General features: G+C 40.2%; 1 protein-coding gene across 1 annotated transcript in view; it reads left to right on the top strand.

Moving 5' to 3' along the window:
- Positions 1–19,266, top strand: part of EFNB2 (ephrin B2) — a 53,247-nt gene that overhangs the window by 19,478 nt on the left and 14,503 nt on the right. Inside the window, exon 2 of the mRNA XM_050950782.1 lies at positions 5,932–6,215. Coding sequence (XP_050806739.1) covers positions 5,932–6,215 — 284 coding nt within the window. The remainder of the gene's footprint in view (positions 1–5,931; positions 6,216–19,266) is intronic.

The following is a 19,266-nucleotide window of genomic DNA, read 5'->3' on the forward strand; positions in this document are numbered from 1 at the left end:
AGATCCTTTCTATAGAATTCTTAAATTTAAATTCTATAGTACTTTGACCAGGATAGTATATTAATGTCAGGAAATGGTTGGGACTTACCGTAGAAGCACAAAGTGTACTGTAGAAAATTACAGTAATATTAATGGGAACGGAGGGTCAGACATTGTTCGTTCCAGTTCTCTTCCCTGCCCAGTCCCCCAACTCATTTTTTTTGTTTTTGGAACATATGAATATTTGGTCTACAATTTTTAAAGAAAATGTCTTTTGAGAATGTTTTCTGGGAAAATTGAATATGCTATGTGTCATGTTACTGTTTATTAGGCCAAGATGAGTGAATAGTTTAAATAATGGATGGGACTTTTGTTCATGGGATTTTGAACAGTGTCAACAAATATTGGCCCCTCAGTGAAACGCACTGTTGGTATGAACATGCCTACAGAGAGAGAAAGTACATTAATTTCGATGCCCAGATTTCTTTATACGTAAAATATTTTCTGCATACTTTCCCAGAGTAATTGTGATCATAAATTTCTGTGGGCCAGATATTTGATCACACAGCAGCCTCCTTTTGCCTCTCTGTATAAAGGAGCCATAAACCAGTAGATCCTTCCCCCTGGGATTGTGTTGAAATGGGAGACTTCTTTGTTGGTGATGGGCTGCTGGCATAAGGGACGTTCCTGGGCAAAAAGGAATGTCCCTATGGCCAGGCAAACTCTGGCTGTTGGAACGATCCCTTGAGACCTTAGACAGCTACCAAGTGCAAATTAGAACATCCCTGTGGCTGCCATCCAATTCTTGGCATTGGGGAGGGATGAAGGTAGATTAAATTCACCTTTGTCCCTCAGTCTCCTGTGGACTTGCACTCCGGCCTAAAACTTCCATTCTTAGAAAATATGCTGCATGCTCATTGATTTCAATGGAAGCAGGATCTGTTCCTCACTTTGCATGTGTGAATGTGTCTGTTTGCCCATTAGTATTTGTTTGTTCTTTTGTACCTCCTTGATAGATTAACAGAAATAGCCTGTATGAATTCACCAGCAATGGAAATCTTCACTGAAAGCAGGCAGCTGGACGGCAGCATTTTAGACTATGGGCTCTGCATTTAGCCTTTAAGCCTCATACTGTGTATCTTTGCTGTAGAAGTTGCTCCAGCTGTTTCAGACATAATTAATGTATCCTTGCTGTGAAACTCAGTCTAGAGTGTAATCTTTAGTGTAACACGTGCCACTGGCACCACTGCTTTGGCATTGTTCGTGGGATTCAGAAGACTTTTTGATCCTCCGTATTAGTTACACTTCTATTTGACATAAGCTTTTAATTAGCTGAAGGCACCTTCTCATGCACACCTTTCAAAACACTTCCAGCGTACTTGGATGGATTTTGGATGTGTGAATGTCTTAACACTGCAGTCAGCCTGCTGCTGCTACCTTAGTTGGCTTCAAACACTCAATTTTTTGTTAGGACTGTAGGATGAGAGCAACTTACTGACTTTATTATGCAGCCCTTCAACCATTTCAACAGAGAGGTGTTTGGCTCACTACACTTAAAACTTGTAAACAGTAGATGCAATGATATAAATATTACAAGCTATTTTCAGCCTTGCTGAAGTTTTGTTAACTAACACCAAAGCTGAATGTAGTCCTCCATTTGCAGATGTAAAGGTTTAGTCTAAGATTTTTTTAAAAGTGGGGTCCTAGATTTCTGCTCCTAATTCCATATGTAGGCACCTGTATTAGTGGCCTTACAAAGCACTTTTGAAAATCAGTTTATTTATTTAGGAACCTAAATGAAAAAATATAGGGGGATATCTCCACTGTAACTCTTCCCCTCCTCCCCTCGCAGCAATGAGTCTCAGATCCTGGGTCAACTGACTTGGGCTTGCAGGGTTCATGATGTGGGGCTAAAAATAGCAGTAGACATTCCTACTCTGGCTCGAGCCTAGCCTCTGAAACCTGATGAGGTGAGAGGGTCTCAGAATCCAGGCTGCAGCCCAAGCAGGAACATTTACACTAATATTTTTAGCGCAATAGTATGAGCCCCGGGAGACCGAGTCAGTTGACCCAGGATCTGAGCCCCACAGCCTCAGGGAGTTTTTGCAGTGTAGTTTTTGTAGTGGTTCTCAAACTATGAGTCGGAACCCCAACTCCATTTTAATTGGGTCGCCAGAGCCAGCATTAGACTTGCTGGGACCTGGGCCTGAAGCTGAAGCCCGAGCTCCACCCCACCCTAGGCTGCAGGGCTTGGGCTTGATTCTCCCTCCTCCGGGGTCATGTAGTAATTTTGTTGTCAGAAGGTGGTCACAGTGCAATGAAGTTTGAGAGCCTAATTTTAATCGCATATTTTTGCAAATCTCAGCCTTACTCGTATGCTAGTGTATAATAACTGTTCCAGTTATGGGTCATTACATTTCTGTGATGGCACACAGATGAATCAGGTGAACCTCTTGATTTTTACAGTCTCCATCCATATTTATAAGTTACTATCACAAGGAAAGTCTATTGCAAGAACTCTGCTCATGAAAAGGTCACAGCCAAAGCCACAAACTGTGGAGAAGGTTTCAACTCAGTCAGGCTCCTAGAACCACCTTTCATTTTCTGGCCCCCTTTTTTCCCTCTCTTTACTTCATTAGCATTAGATGCTAGAAGTCTGAAAATTGGAGCGGAAGTAGCTTTGTCAGGTTCAATTTTCAGAATATGCCAAGTTTAGACACATAGCCAGAATATTCCATCTGCTGTAATGTCTAACCAGTGCATCAGTTAAAGCTCTTGTAAAATGTGTTGTAAACAGTATAATGCAGGGGTGGCCAACCTGAGCCTGAGAAGGAGCCAGAATTTACTAATGTACATTGCCAAAGAGCCACAGTAATACATCAGGAGCCCCCTCATGAGCTCTCCGCCTCCCACTCTTGCTCCCAGCACCTCCCACCCACCAGCAGCCCTCCCCACACCTCCTGATCAGCTGTTTCGTGGCATGCAGGAGGCTGGGGGCGGGGGATGAGGAGCAAGGGCACAGCAGGCCAAGGGGAGGGTGCGGGAAGGGGTAGAGTGGGGGTAGAGCCAGGGGTTGAGCAGTAAGCACCCCTCGGCACATTGAAAAGTTGGTTCCTGTAACTCCAGCCCTGGAGTTGGTGCCTATACAAGGAACCACATATTAATCTCTGAAGAGCCGCATGTGGCTCTGGAGCCACAGGTTGGCCACCTCTGGTAAAATGGGACTGTTCTGTCCTTTACCCTGTATATTCCGATTCCTGGCTTTTAAGTGGCTTTTAAAGCTCTTTGACCTTTTATTTCCCCGTCCATTTTTCTATTCTTTTGCATTTATTTATTTCCTTAAAAAAAACCCAAACAAGAACAACAGCCGAAAGCATGTTTCCTGCTGTGTGTCTGTTTCTAATTGAAACTGTTCTTCCATACTGACTTTGGGCCCTGGCCTGCATTCCTTTTGCACTCCAAACTTCCATTCACTTCACTCATCCCTATTGACCATTGCCCCCCAAATTTAGGATCAGCTTCAAAAGGTTCTTTTTGTTATTTTTCAGAAAGGCTTCTAAATGATATCGGCAAGATTGACTGTAAGCAGGTACATGTTCTAACCCAATTAATGCACTATTTATGTCCATGTTACATGCAAATGTACGCTGGTTTCTTAAAAACGAAGGGCCCAATTCTGCAAGCGCTTTTGCGAATTGCATGAAGTATTTCCATCGTCTGCAATGGAAATACAGGAGTAAATGTTTGCAGGCCTGGGACCAAACAGCCTCTGGCCTTTGTCCAGGCACACAGTGGTGAGGAGCCCAAGTAATCTTCCCTCTGCCCCAGGATTGTGGCCAGCCCCTGTATTGGTATATGGGAGAGAAGTACAGTAAATTCTTCTCCTGCCCCAACGCTCCTTATGCTCCCTGTGCAGGGTTGGCCACTCCCTGCCACTCTGCTTGTGCCAGTGTAGGTGCTGGCCTTTCCAAAGGTGACAGGGAGAAGAAAGCAAGGTGTGGGGCTTCTCCATTCTGGCCATCTCTGCCATGGAGAGACCATATGCAGCCCCCTTGGGGGATGCAGCATGGGATGCATTCCTCTTGCATGCCTATGAGCTGTGGGAGGCAGTGCAGTTTCACGCTGGCCCCAACGTAGGCCTGTGCCCAGTAGGCATGGCCAAGCCCGATATTTGTAACACAAAAATTAAATAGCATGAACGAGAGGGACCCAGTGAATTATAGCAACATGCACTTTTCTTGCCATAACACTGTCTTGTTTTTTTTAATGCATTTGTAATTACAATTGCTTTTCTCCTGCTACATGCTGCTTCACAACAAATATAATTCTCCCAAAGGCTTTGTGAGTGAAATAATCCCATTCATTAGTACAAATCATAAATCCTAAACTCACGTTGTGCAGGACCAAGAAATCACAATTCACAGACCAGTAACTTGGGGCACCTCATTGCTGTTTTTGAGTTAGTGACTTCTGACCTATTAATAATGCTATAGCTGGTGGGCTCCTTTAGTTACGTAAAGGATGGGGGTACTTTAGGTTAACAGCTTTGTTCTCCATCTCTGATGTTTTAATGAGCCTGCAGGATGACTGCCTATGGATGAGCTGGGTTTTCTAAGTATGTTGTTCAGTGTTAGCACTTGAAGAAGGATGTTCATTAGGAAGCTGTTGTTTCAGTTTTTCAGAGCAATTCTCCATTAAGGAAGATCTTTGCAGCAATATGGCTGGCAGGTAGGAGAAAAAGGGAAGAGAGAGGCTCTTAGCTGTAGGCATTAGGGGATTTTGTATCAGTAGCTCCAGCTCTAAAGACTTGCTTCGAGGCATTAATTGGACCAAATACATCTTAAGAAAAAAGATTAGCAGGAAAGTGCAATGGCTTTTGTCCTTGCAAGAATAGGACTTTTTGTTTTGTGGCTGAATCAATATTGCAATTAATTATTTTTAGTTTTCCTTTATGGGTTTTTAAAACATTTCTGTTAAGGCACAATTTAAAATTAGTCCTGTTGTTTGATCGATGAGTGACTAATTATGATAAGTAACTCGACATGTTCTTGATGAAGCTTGCCTGTTAATTAACTTCAGCAGCAAATATATAATAGCAGGATGGAAACAAAATGCTTGCACACTTTTGATTCCCTAAGAATTATGAAATCTGTGTCAGCGTTTCCAAAGCGACTGCTAGAGAAATAGTGGAGGCTTGGATTGCAATACAAGAAATAAAGCCTTTCTGAAGTTACCAAGACCACAACCATGTTCTCGATCGGATCGGGCAGTGAAAGGGAGAAAAGGAGATCATTAAAGCTGATCACATTACTGTGTGATTGGCAGTAGAATGTAAGCTCTTCGGAGCACAGAATGCCTTTTTGTTCTGTGTTTGTACAGCACCTTGCACAATGGAGTCCTAGTCCATGACTGGAGCTCCTAGGTGCTGTGCGATACACATAATAGTAACTGATATGTTAGTAAATCCTAAGGGCTAGATTGTGCCGTGCCCTGGAACAGGAGGTGCAATAAATCTCTCACCCTTTGGGTTCCCATGCAGGAATCAAACAAAACAAGTGCAAGACAGCGTGAGGCTGGAGACACTAGCCACCAAAAACAGGAAGGAGAAAAGATGTCATGACCCTGCCCTTCCTGTACTGGCTTGTGGAGTTGGCTAGCTGTGTAAGGAAGCTTTGGTAATCATTGTGCTTACTTGGGACACAAAGCCTTTTGAAGTCCCCAAAAGTGGGGTAGTGCTTATAAGACATACTCTGGCTCTAATTTTCAAGAACTAAATTTGTACTTTGTTGATTTTAAATTGTCTGGCCACAAACTATCAACAGCTGCTTCATTCAGCTGTATCATGTATGGTTTGGAAATGGTGTATTCCTGTCTGCTCATTTCACATGCAATTTGTTTGAATCAGTCTTTATCAGATATCTCACATTTCCCCTTTTCTCCTCGTTCTTTTAGATTCCTTCCTGGACAAGGATTGGTACTATACCCACAAATAGGAGACAAACTGGATATTATATGCCCAAAAGTGGACTCTAAAACCGTTGGCCAGTATGAGTATTATAAGGTCTACATGGTTGATAAAGACCAAGCAGATAGCTGTACTATTAAAAAGGACAACACACCTCTACTTAACTGTGCCAAGCCAGATCAAGATGTTAAATTTACCATCAAGTTTCAAGAGTTCAGCCCTAACCTCTGGGGCCTGGAATTTCAGAGGAAAAAAGATTATTACATTATATGTAAGTACAAGTTAGCATTTGTTTATTCTTTTTCTTTTTTATCTATGTACATTGTATGCAAGTAAAGAAGTTGCCTGGATTTGCACTGTTTTTTCTTTTAAAATATTTTCTTGTCAACTTGTTTTCAACAACATACTTAACATTCCCTGCTGCATCTGTAGGGTCTGTCCCATCTCTTTTTCAGGCTTGTATACAGTCACTGTAGATTGTATCATTATGCCTATAAGGACTTCTCATAGTAGGTTTGGGTACTTACTAAGCGCCAGATGGCTATATCCTTGCTCACATAGTACCGTACAACATGAGAAGTCCCACTGAAATCAGTGGGGCTTCTTGCAAGGTAATATTCTACCAATTGTGAGTTAAGGTATCCAAACCTAGCCACAGCCAAATCTTATTAAAGATTATGGCCTAGACCAGGGGTTGGCAACCTTTCAGAAGTGCTGTGCTGAGTCTTCATTTATTCACTCTAATTTAAGGTTTCACGTGCCAGTAATACATTTTAACATTTTTAGAAGGTCTCTTTCTATATCTATAACTAAACTATTGTTGTATGTAAAGTAAATAAGTTTTTTAAAAAAATGTTTTAAGAAGCTTCATTTAAAATTAAATTAAAATGCAGAGCCCCCCAGACTGGTGGCCAGGACCTGGGCAGTGTGAGTGCCACTGAAAATAAGCTCACGTGTCGCCTTCGGCACATGTGCCATAGGTTGCCTACCCCTGGCCTAGACCCTCAGAGAGTGTACAATGACATAGCTCCCTTGACTTCAGAGGCTCTGTGCCAATTTACACCAGCCAAGAATTTGGTTCTCTAACATTAAGGTCAAAATATCTCATTCAAAGCCTTACAAGCATTCCATCTTTCTCTGGAGAACTGAGCAGAGATCATCTGCTAGTAGGAGTTGGGCATACTCCAGAAAGTCCATTTCCTGCAATTACGGGTAGGTTGGGCATTGGTGGACCTTGGTTCTTCCCATCTTCTTCTTTGTGTGTTTATCTTTGAAAATCTGAGCCCCGGAAAGAAGCTGCCCTTGATATTTTTTTCATTTGTAATAAACATAGATCATTTAAAAAACATACACAAAAATTGGAGTGTTAAAGGGAAACAAATAATAAAAATAAAGTGGATACGTACTCCTCTATTGCATACATGTACATATGGACTGCTTCTAGTAGTTTCATTATACTTACAAATATGTAATAAATTACTGAGAAATATGTAACTGATCAGTGTAATTAAAATGTGAAATAATCACAGAATTGATTGAGAAATGTGGGAGTTTTAAAATGCAGTTTGTTGATGGTGTCAGACTCTGTCTAAAAAAAACCAAAACCCACCAGTCTACTAAGGTAGGTGCAAAAGAGCCTGATGCTGTAGTCAATGCGAAGCGCCCATTGAAATTTGCCTGTGTAAGAACTGCGGGATCAGATGCTGTGACAGTTGCATGTAGTCCTAATGAAAATGTGGAGCATAAACATGTCCATTTATACGCAAATACACCTCTACTCCAATACAACACGGTTGTGGGGAGCCAAAAATCCCTACCACGTTATAGGTGAAACGCCGTTATATTGGGGTAGTGGTGGCATGGCTCCAGCAGTGATTTAAAGGGCCTGGGGCTCCCCACAGCAGCTGGAGCCCCGAACCCTTTCATGCGCTGCGGGATCCCCGCTGCTACCGTGCTATATGCGAACCTGTGTTATATCGGGTCATGTTATAGCGGGGTAGAGGTGTAGCTGGCTTTAAGAGTGAAATATTTTAGTTATGTAATGCTAGTTTAGGAAAAAATCCACAGTAGACCAGATATAATGGAATAAATGTCACCATTATAATTATAACTTGAGAATTGTGGGCTCAAATAAAAGCTTCTGATAGGCGGTCGGGTCTGTCATATGTGAGTCAACAATTCTCTGAGTAAATCCATGAGTATGACTCATTTTCTTTATTTTTCTATAATTATTTCATTGTAACAATAAGACATAATAGATATTGCCTTTCCTGGAGGATTATTGCATTCTTTGGTTGGTAGAAGTCGCTTGGCCTGCCGCCTTACTCCTCAAAAACCATACTAGATTTTCAATAATACCTTGCTTACTGCCTAACAACATGGCCTGCCACACTTACTGCTTTTTGTGGTGTCAACAAAAGGCCTTCCTGGTATTATGCTGCAGCGCCCATAAGCACCATGGCCCAGCTTCTCAAAGATATCTAGTCACCTAACTAGTTAGGCAACTAAATATCTTTGAGGATCTGGGCCCATGGGTCTGATTTTGAGACGTGCTGAGCACCCATTGCCCACAGCTGAAGCAATGGACTTGAGAGCACTCAGTAGCTCTGAAAATCAGGTATCGTGGAGCTGAAACTCCCTTCTTTTCTGTGGTTCAGAGATAGGAAGTGGGCCTGAGTCAGATCTTAGTTATGCCAGTTTTACATCAGGGTAATTTCACTGAGTTTGTTAGCGCTCCTCCTGTTTTACACAATTAAGCAAAACCAGAATCTGGTCTAATATTCATCAGATGAGTGAACCAAGGGGAGCAGAGCCAGGAAAATCCATTGCAATTTGGCTGTAAATTGCTGCTTTCATTAATGCTACTTGGAGCAGTGTTAACTTCTGCTCCACGGCTTCTGCACTCCTTGGAAGGGAGGTGATACCTGGTTAAGAATGGAGGAATCAGTGACAACGTTGCCCCCAACAGTATTGCCAATCCCAAATGTTTGGAAATCACAAGTCAGACCCCAAAATTACTTAAATCATCAGATTTTAAAAATAATAAATGCTTTTTTTTCTTGGACTTCTATTTTTTGAGGCTTCAGGGTTCATGTTTTCAAGGGGGGAGGGATAGCTCAGTGGTTTGAGCATTGGCATGCTAAAGGCAGGGTTTTGAGCTCAATCCTTGAAGGGGCTATTTAGGGATGTGGGGCAAAAATCTGTCTCGGGATGGGCCTGCTTTGAGCAGGGTGTTGGACTAGATGACCTCCTGAGGACTCTTCCGATCCTGATATTCTATGAATCTATTCTAAGCCTTTTTCCTACAATCATGAGAAATTCTTTTATGAAAGCTGAAATTCTCACATATTCTCACACGTCCATGAGAGCTGAGCAAAATACCACATATGGTTCGAGCTAGCACTGCTGCACCAAGCTAGTCTCGCTGCTGAGGGCAAAGGGCATGGTCAGCTGGGCAGGAGCAAGGACTTGGCCTTTCTGCCCCTTGGCTTACCGCACCCTTAGCCTGTCCTATTCAGGCCTACTCTGTCCAAGAGGTTCCCCATGGCCAGAAACTTGAGGAGAGATGCTCTAGGCTGTTACAGTCAGGGCTCCTCCAAATGGGATCTCTATAAATAGAGTATTCCAGGCCCCTAACCACAGAGCGCCAGCTCGGAGGACTCTCACCACAGAGATGTAGAGCATAGTCCTCCAACCCACCCATGGCCAGAGACCTAGATTTAGAGCTAGAGCAATGCTGGACCATAACTAGGGAATAGCAGGCAGAGCCCACACCCCATCCCAGTTAGTTCACAAAAGATAAGGGGTATCCAACTAGGGTAGCCAGCAAGGCAGAGAATTAACAGCTGATGAGAGGAAGCAGCCAGATCCCCTCCAGATTCATTGGTCCTGCTTTGAGCAGGGGGTTGGACTAGATGACCTCCTGAGGTCCCTTCCAACCCTGATATTCTATGATTCTATGATCATCATCAGACCAGGGCAAGCAGCCCAACCACAGCCCCTTCCTGGGCTAGGACAAGGAGCAGCCAAGGACAGTGCCTCAAAGAGAAGCCATTTACTTAAACACCAGCCCGGAAATATGCCAGAGCCAGCTCGGAGCTCAGAAATTCCCAAGTCCATAAAGCTTATTCCCTGATATAGCCCTGTCAGAAGCACTGGTAATCAAGATATTTGCTATCAATTATGTAAATAACATAATGCATATTTATTATCCATGCAAATTAGGATACAACTAATTTGCATAAACTCCAGATTTCTGAATCTTCAGTTTAACAGGTGCTCAGTTCCCCTGGAAGAATGCATTGAGTTATCTATTGTATGAGAGACACAAATATTTTGTTATAATATTTCCCCTTCTATGTGTGTTTTTTGCATTGCATTTTTGACAGTATGTTCCTATCTGACATTGTCTAGTTTGGAAGCACTGTAAGATCCTGCACTAGACTAAGTGTGACCAGAGGAGTGATGGGAATCATGATCTTGGGAGGGAGGTTTATGGAGCACAACCTCTATTGAGAATTGACTGTGGCTTGATCCATAAAATAGGATCCTGGCAATGATGATGATGGCACTGCTAATAGTGAAGTGGGTAGAGAAACACCATTGTACCACGTGCCATAAGGGAAAGGTCAGGTTAAATTCATGCTTTCCCATGGCACTTAGACATTTTGATAATGGAAATATAAGAGAGAGATCTTCATACCCACAGTTCCCCCCAAAAGTCTGACTGTGGGCTTGTCCACACGATGCTTTAGTCTGCACCAGAGGGGTGTAAATTCTAGTGCACCCTAGCATGTCAGGGGCCTGTGTAGATCCTGCTAGCACACGCAGAAAGTTCCCTCATATGCATTAATGTAGTGCTATTTGAAACTGAACTACATTAATATGCACTAGGAAACTTCTAGTGCATGCCACCAGAGTCCATACAGGTCAGTTAGTGTGCAACACACTAATGCGCACTAGCTTTTACACCCTCTGGTTTGGACTAAAGTACCATGTACACAAGCCCTATATAAAGGTAGGGATGCAGTTTTTCTCCATTAAATAGTTACATGTAAAAAAATGACCTCACTAACAAGAGGATTCTTCAAAATGAAAAGAAAGGGTACTGGAAACTATCCATTCTCACATTGAATTGTACATTAACCTGCAATTAATACAGTGCATTTCTGTGGGACTACTGATAGAGTGAGGTACAACTCGTGTAAGTAAGAGCATCAGAATCTGGTCTGAAGAGTTAATGCTGCTAATGGCAGCACTGGAAAGATGATGTTGCATACTATTGTTAAAATGAATAAACTGCAATAGAATAATATCCTTACTTTGCTATCATCAATTTTTGGTTCCTTGGAAATTACGGTAGAACCTCAGAGTTATGAACACCAGAGTTACAAACTGACCAGTCAACACACCTCATTTGAAAATGGAAGGATGCCATCAGACAGCATCAGGGACCAAAAAAAAAAAAAAAAAAAAAAAAGTAAATACAGGACTGTGTTAAACATAAACTACTAAAAAAAAGGGACAGCAGCATTTTTCTTCTGCATAATAAAGTTTCAAAGGTGTATTAAGTCAATGTTGAGTTGTAACCTTTTGAAAGAGCAACCATAATGTTTTGTTCAGAGTTACGAAGGTTTTAGAGTTACGAATAACCTCCATTCCCAAGATGTTTGTAACTCTGAGGTTCTACTGTAGTAGATCTATTTCTGTATTATCTGATTTCTTTCCAACAGAGCTGGGTGAGGTCAAATGTAGTTGAGATTTGAGATGCATTCACATTAGATTACTCTAAAATATACAGCTATTTAACTAGCATACCCTATTTCCCTAAGGAAATATGTAATTAAATGCATGGAGCTAAATCGTGCTCTTCAATGTAAATATCCATGGGAAGGACAAAGATAGGCAGAAAACCGCAGATTTGAGGCTGTGGAGTTTCCACTAAACCATCTCATCATGTGTTTGCCACTCTGTGTAGGCAGGAGGTGTGACCCTCTACTCCTTGTATATCCCAATATGCACAGGAAAGCTCTGTGTTATTAGGATATCCACAAAAGGCTGGGTCTTCATGCAGAGGCCCAGTACCTTCAGCAGGCCCAACCTTCCCTAGGTGGAAGGGGACATTTTTTAAGGTGGAGCCAGATTACATAAAATAAAATGCAAAATCATCTTAGTTAGGGAAATTATTATGAGTTTAAAGGAATTGATGCCAAAACCACTAGGGCAGAGGTTCTCAAACTGGGAGTTAGGACCCCTCAGGGGGTTGCAAGGTTATTACATGGGGGGGTCGTGAGCTGTCAGCCTCCACCTCAAACCCTTCTTTGCCTGCAGAATTTATACAGGTGTTAAATATATTTAAAAGTGTTTTTAATTTATAAGGGGGTGTTGCACTCAGAGATTGCTGTGTGAAAGGGGTCACCAAACAAAAGTTTGAAAACCACTGCACTAGGGGAAATCCTGACCCCACTGAAGTCAATGACAAAACACTCATTGACTTTATGAAGATTATGATTTTATATAGCGACTTTTCTCTGGCTTTGTCCCCTTTCCAGCCAGCTGTGTCTTCAGCCCCAGAAACTGCAGAGCCCCAAATGCATTGATTTAGCTTGGAGGGACTTCCATGGAGTTGGAGAAAGAGACAGTGTCATTTTTGTTCAAATCAACACTACCCACATAGTAAAATTGTAGCAAAGGGAGCATGTTTTCTGTTAATCTCCTCCGTTCTGTGGCACAAAGCAAAGGGAATATGGTCCAAAGTCTTTAAGAAACTGAATATGAAGTACTAAATAGCCATATTCAATGTAATCACTGCGTTTTAGAAATTTGAAAAATAAATTTTATTACTCAATAGAGAATGCTTGGGACCCAAGGAGTGACTGCAGAATGCCCCTAGGAAGGGTTCCACTGAACCCCCAGGTCTGCCTCCGACCTCATTAGCTCAGTTTACTGTTAGATGATCATTTGCTTTGACATTAGCAAAATGGAATATGCGGCTTTCCTTAAATGTTTTTTGTCAACTTTTTCAAGTGACCCATTTATGCAATTGGCCTCTGGCTTAAATTGTTAAAAAATCTTTAATCCCTCACTGATCTAAAAGGTTGGACTGGCTAGCAGAACTAGCGCTCAGAGAAGTCTTTTAATAGCAGGGTGGCTTTTAAGATCTAAACATTCATTCTGAATCTTTAGCCTTAAGTGGATTTTTCATAAAACCATAAGGCTTTTATGCTAACTGTGTGTCATTCTGTTACAACTAAAAGGCAATAACTGTCAAAGAAAAAAACACATAAAAAGACTGTACAGATTTTGTCCTGAAATATGGCCTGCTTGGAAGGAGTAAAGCTTTTTGCATGATCAAGCAGATTTACATGAACATTTGATTTTATTTTTGTATTCTGACAAAACAATTTTTAATTCTCAGCTAGTCAGAGTGGCTGAAGATTCTAATGCCTCTTACACAGCCTTCCCAGTCTGTAATACTTGGAACCTGCAAAAGGGTCTCACAAGAACACTTTTGAATACCCAAAAGAAACTAGTACAGATGCCATTATGAAATGTTTTTAGTTTAAATGGCACAAAGCTGCACAAAACCTATAGACTTTCACTCCTCCCATTATCCAAAGTCATTCATAATTTTATTGCAGATCATACATTTGTAGCAATTTAATGTAATTTGTATTTTTTCCAGGAGGCAAAGCCCATGTATTAGAAGCCACCTTGACTCTGGCTATACATGAAGTACATTCTCTCTTCCTTCCTTGTCCTACTTCTCCTCTTCCTCAGACAATTAAATGAATTACCTCCAACTCTTCTTAGTGTAAAATGATATCCAAAGGCCAGTCTTTGAGTTTGTTGAGAGCTTTTTAAGGAATATATCAGCAACACACTTAACTCTTGTATATAAATACAATTCATACGAATAATATTATTGGAGAGAGAGAAAAAATCAGTGTCTGTACAGCTTCAAATTCCTGACAGTGTCTAAGACCTGAAGGACTAATGTAGTCACGGTCTATTGGGATTTTTGTCCCAGACCACACAGGGTCTGTAAGAGAATAAGATTATTTTAGATTGATGGTCTTTGTTCATATTCAGTGCCATTACCTAGGCAATACTGACAGTTTATCTCATTTAAAGCTAGACAGAGGTACTACAGCAGGAAATCTGTAAGTACTACTTCTCTGTTCCCAAGGGCAGTAAATGAAAGAACAAGATTGCTCTGATTGTTAGTAGGATGGGAGCCGGTGAGAAAAAAAAAAATTATATGCAAAGTGGATATGTAAGCAGACAGGAAATGAAGAATGATTACTTAGAAGTGAAGAAAGAATTATTTAAGAATTGCTCAAAATGAAACTGCTTTTAATATTTCATAGGATACAGTTTAGTATTTTCAGCCACTATTTATTTATAGCAAATTTTTTTTAGTTCACTTAGCTTTATAAATGATTCAACAATACTGGAGACGTAGTATATGCACGAAGGAAAACAATTTCCTTGCTAAGGAGCCTTTATTTATTCATCACGCAGATTAGCATTAAGAGAGAATTGAAATGCTTTAAAAAAAATAACTTAAGCCCAGATCCTGCCAAGACTTATGTACATACTTAGCTTTAGGTGCATGAGCAGTTCCACTGACTTCAGTAGGATTACTCACGTGTAAAATTAAGCATATGCGTAAATCTTCACAGGATCAGGGCCTTAGGACCTATTCTCGTACTGCAGGATCTGAGTAACTCTCACTAAAATCAATGGGACTTAACTTGTCTCGCAAGGTGAAAGAGTAGATCCCTTAATTAAGATCCAGTATATTTATTAACCTAAAACAAGAAACACACTTATGTATCAGAAACACACTTACATTTATTCTATATTTCTATTTATGCATATTTATCTATGAAGTGGGATGAGCAGTCTTATATATTGTACTGTTGTTTGTATTATATTATTCTTATTGAATAGTATGTATTTCTAATTAATGGAACAGGAGCCCAGAGAAATGCATAGGCATCTACAGAAATGTTTATGAATCTAATAAATAAATAAATAATATATTAATATAACAATCAAAAATCATTTCCCTCCTTACTTAGACTCTTCCCAGCCTGGGGTCAGAAATGCATTTTTCCAGAATATACTTTCCCTGGCTAGTGTAGAATTTTTTGTCTGGGAACTGCACTAGACAAAGTGTATTATAGAATAGAAATGACTGAAAAACAGGGTGAAATTTGAGTGAAATTGTTTGCGAAATTCCATCTCTGGTTTTAGTCAACATTAGAAATTTTGATGAAAAAATTATCACCGTTTTTGATTTCTGACCAGCTCTGCTATAAACTAGGGCCACACCTTAGTTTCTACTTTCAGTCCAAAAGAAATCAATATAAATACTAATGTGAGTAAGATGAGCAGGATTTGGCCTTAGGGAGTCTATAACGGGTTCTTTGGAGTGGTTCAGTGGTTCCTTCTTCACAGTGTTCTCGGAAATTATACTAGAATCCTACTTGCAAAAAACTGTTTTAAAAACATGGTTAGAGCTTTAATTGCTAATAGGCTTATCTGTTTCTGATGCACTAGTTGATGACACCATAAGCAACTAAAGTGCAGGAAAATACTCATCTTTATATGCTTGTGATGTTTGAACTGCTGCAGATAAAATAAAGAGCTCTGAACTCAGGTCCTGGCAGGTAAGTTGAAAAGGAATTGATTTTCAAATATTTTGTGTTAGCATGCAAATGCATTTGTAGGCCCCAATCCAGCAATCAGACCCATTGGTACAGACCCATTGAAACCCCATTGACTGAGTGGAGATCTGGATGGGTGCTGGCATCTGCCTCAGTAGCTTTGATTGCAGGATTAGGGCCAGACTCTAACTGATTTGTGACCTTAGAACAAATGGAGTTCAAAGATGAATTGAAAATTATTTTTTACGAATAATTGCTTTAAAATTTGACTAACACAGTTTTTATTTAAAATATCTATCCTCCTATCCAGTCATAGGTATGTGTCAAAATTTTCAAACCTGTGTGTTCAGAATTAGGCAGTTGATACTTAAATCAATAGTTTGACTCCTAAGGGTTTGTCTGCATCAGAACTTTTGACAATAAAAAATTTGTTGGTCAGAATGTGAAAAAAACACAACCCTGACCGACATAAGTTTCACAGACAAAAGTGTTGGTGTGGACAGCACTGTATTGGCAGGAGACGCTCCTCCACTGACATAGCTACCCGTGCTCATTGGGGGCGGTTTAATTATGCCAGCGGGAGAGCTCCTTCCTGTCGGCATTGAGCAGCTACACGGGAGACCTTACAGCAGCACAGCTGTAGCGGTATAGATGTGCCGCTGTAAGGTCCGTCGTGTAGACATAACCTAATTAAGGAAAAATGGTCTGATCTCCAGAAGGGCTGAGAACCCACAGTTCCTGCTGAAGTTAATTAGAATAACAGGCACTCAGTACCTTTGAAGGTCAGGCCTCTTTGATTTAAGTGCTGCACCCAAGTTTGAAAACTTGGGCCCTGATCTGAACGATGATGGTTTATAGTTCTAGACACAGACACATACATACAACAATCACAACAGTACTTAACTTCTGATTAGCTTTGCCAAGTGCAAAGCCGTTCAATAGTATCATAATTGATCTTAGTACTAAGTTGCCAAACTGTGTGTTGCTGAAGGATAGTTAGATGATGTAAATAGCTTTTTGTATTTTGCAATAAAGCATGCCTTTGTTGTGCTTGATGTAAAAGCAGGAGATGAAGGTATTCTTTTATTGAAGCAAACGTGGAAAATTGCTCTAGATTGTTGTAGTATAGAGCTTCTCCCCTGAAAGGAATGAGGTTCATCTGTAGGGCAGACTCTAACTGTTTCACTTTATTGGGGTTACTGCTGGACTCTACACGGTCAAAGCAAATAATGTCATGTCCATCTAAACTATTATAAGCATGAGAGTGACACATTTTCTCATCTGTAGTGTTATATTCTAAACTGTCACTAGGCATTAACTCAATCACTGGTGAAGTCCTACCACCTAGAGATGAACTCTGCCTCAAAATGATGTTTTCCACTTCACTGCCACTCGTATAGCAATTACTAAGTCATTAATATCATTGCATGCAATTAGTGACAGTAGAATGAGCACGAGTGGGCTTTTATTTTGTTTTTTGTTATTTAATATAAACATTTTACTATAACCTTTTCTCATCCAAGGGCTTCAGTCAGAAACCAGAGAGATTTTAAAGACAGATGCAGATTCGAAAAGGAAGCTGTTGAGTTTGCGTGCTATAGAAAATATTGTCCTGTATAATATTAAAGCTCATGGTCTTGTTTCTAGACAGCCTGTTTGTCATTAGAGACAATCAGTGTAACCTGAATGCTAACTAATTCTATTAGTTCTGTTCAGCTGAAGTGTTAAGCAAAGCTCATTGTGGCAGTAGGGAGCATTTCTTTCTATCCATGTGGGGTTTTTGCCAGCAGAAAGAAGGGCAAACTGTGTAAAATATCTGTTCCTGTCTCATGAAGTTAACTATCCAGTAATCTGCTTTAGAAAAAAGTTATAAAGTGAATACATTTTAATTAGCAGGTTTACATCTGCTATACAGTTTAGTTCACCACTCACGTAGACATAATTTGTTTGTATAAACTGTAGGAAACCATGTGTGTGGTAGACATGCGTAGCTGGATCACTATGGCAAAAAGACAACATTTCCTAGAGTATTCTTCACGAGAAACATTTAACAGAAATAATGTTGGAAAAAAATTAACTCTAATGAAAGATCTTAGAAGTATAAATAATATTTTTTAGCAATAAATCCTTGAGGGCTGTTCTCTTTAATTGGCTCTGAACCTTTACAACTCATTTTAAGACACTTGAAACAATAATAGTTTTTGGTAGGGAGGAGGGGGTAGTGATTATGGAGGACACAAGCAAATTACTTCATATCACCTCATACATTTGTCCAATATCCATAAATAGGAAGGGAAGCAATTTAGGCCTGATCCTGCTTCAACTGTAGTCAAATGGGGTTTTGCCATTAACTTAAATGTGACCAAGATCGTGCATTAGTGACATCTCTATTTGAACTTCATAAGAAAGAACAGATATTTTGGGCTAGCATGAGTAGGTACTTGTAGTCTTGTCATTCTCTGTTGCATTGCTGTGGACAATGACAGGCGGGGCCTGTGTTTTACAAAGACAAGTGTGGCCTCTGAAATGCCTGCTCATTAGATCAAGATGTAGCTCTGGATCATTTGGGCTTTCACGTGGTTACTGCACTTCACTCATGGTATCCACTAATCTGGAGGTGAAAGTGTTACTGCCTTTCTCTTCAAGATTGACAGGCGGAAGCAAATAAATTTAGAGCTCACAAGCAGCATCGGGCTGAGTCTCATTGAATGCCACTTCCCTTAAAAGGAAAGATGTAAGTTTAATAGTAATAATAATTAATAATAAAGGGTCCAAGTCTGCCACCCTTCCTCAAGTTGCGTAATAGCATATCCCATTGGAATAAGTGCCATTATTCACTGACTAAGGCAGTAGTGAATGTGAATAAAGGTTGCAAAATTGTCATATAATTTATTCCTCAACCTGCAGATATATACATACATGCTAACTTGACTCAGTGGGCCTACTCATTTGCTTAAAATTATGAGTGGGTGTCAGTATTTCCAGAGTCAGGGCCTAACTTTGGTACCTTTTATGGATACAGTTTGGAAGCTGATTCCTTGTTTAAACAAAGCTTAGATTCAGCAGATTTTTTTAAATATGTGCTAATATTAATCTGATGATTGTAACTACAAGCAAAAGTAAGCTATCAGCAATCTGTAGGTAATTAAAATAAACAGATTTTATCCCCACTGTAAAATTGCTTGCGACCCATCAAGCAGAGTGCCTGCTGACTTACCTGTTCTTTAGTTAACTGATCTGAATGAGTTTCTTTAGTCGTTCCAGACTCATCAAGATCTGACATTGCTGCTGGATGAAAAAGGCAAATATAATTCTATTTAATTAAAACACTCTTTATATCTCCTCAGCTGCCTTGTCCATCATCCTGGCTGTTCTAGAAACAACTTTCTTGATTTGTGCTTATTTTGGTATGTGCTTCTTGGTGTTCTTAAACCTGTCTCGTAAAGGTAGATAATTTATGAGAAAGAATTAATTATTTATTTGGTGCTTTGCTGAGAAAGTCTTTAAAAAGACCAAAAGTGAATGAAAGCAGCTAGAACACACATCCAGTATGCTGTGGCAAAGGAATTTTCTTTTATTAAAAAAACCATGTACTTAGTGATCCTGTGAGCACATATTAGATCAAGTATACCTTTTCAATAAGAATAA

Source organism: Gopherus flavomarginatus, chromosome 1 (assembly GCF_025201925.1).
Source record: "Gopherus flavomarginatus isolate rGopFla2 chromosome 1, rGopFla2.mat.asm, whole genome shotgun sequence".
Classification (NCBI taxonomy): domain Eukaryota; kingdom Metazoa; phylum Chordata; order Testudines; family Testudinidae; genus Gopherus; species Gopherus flavomarginatus.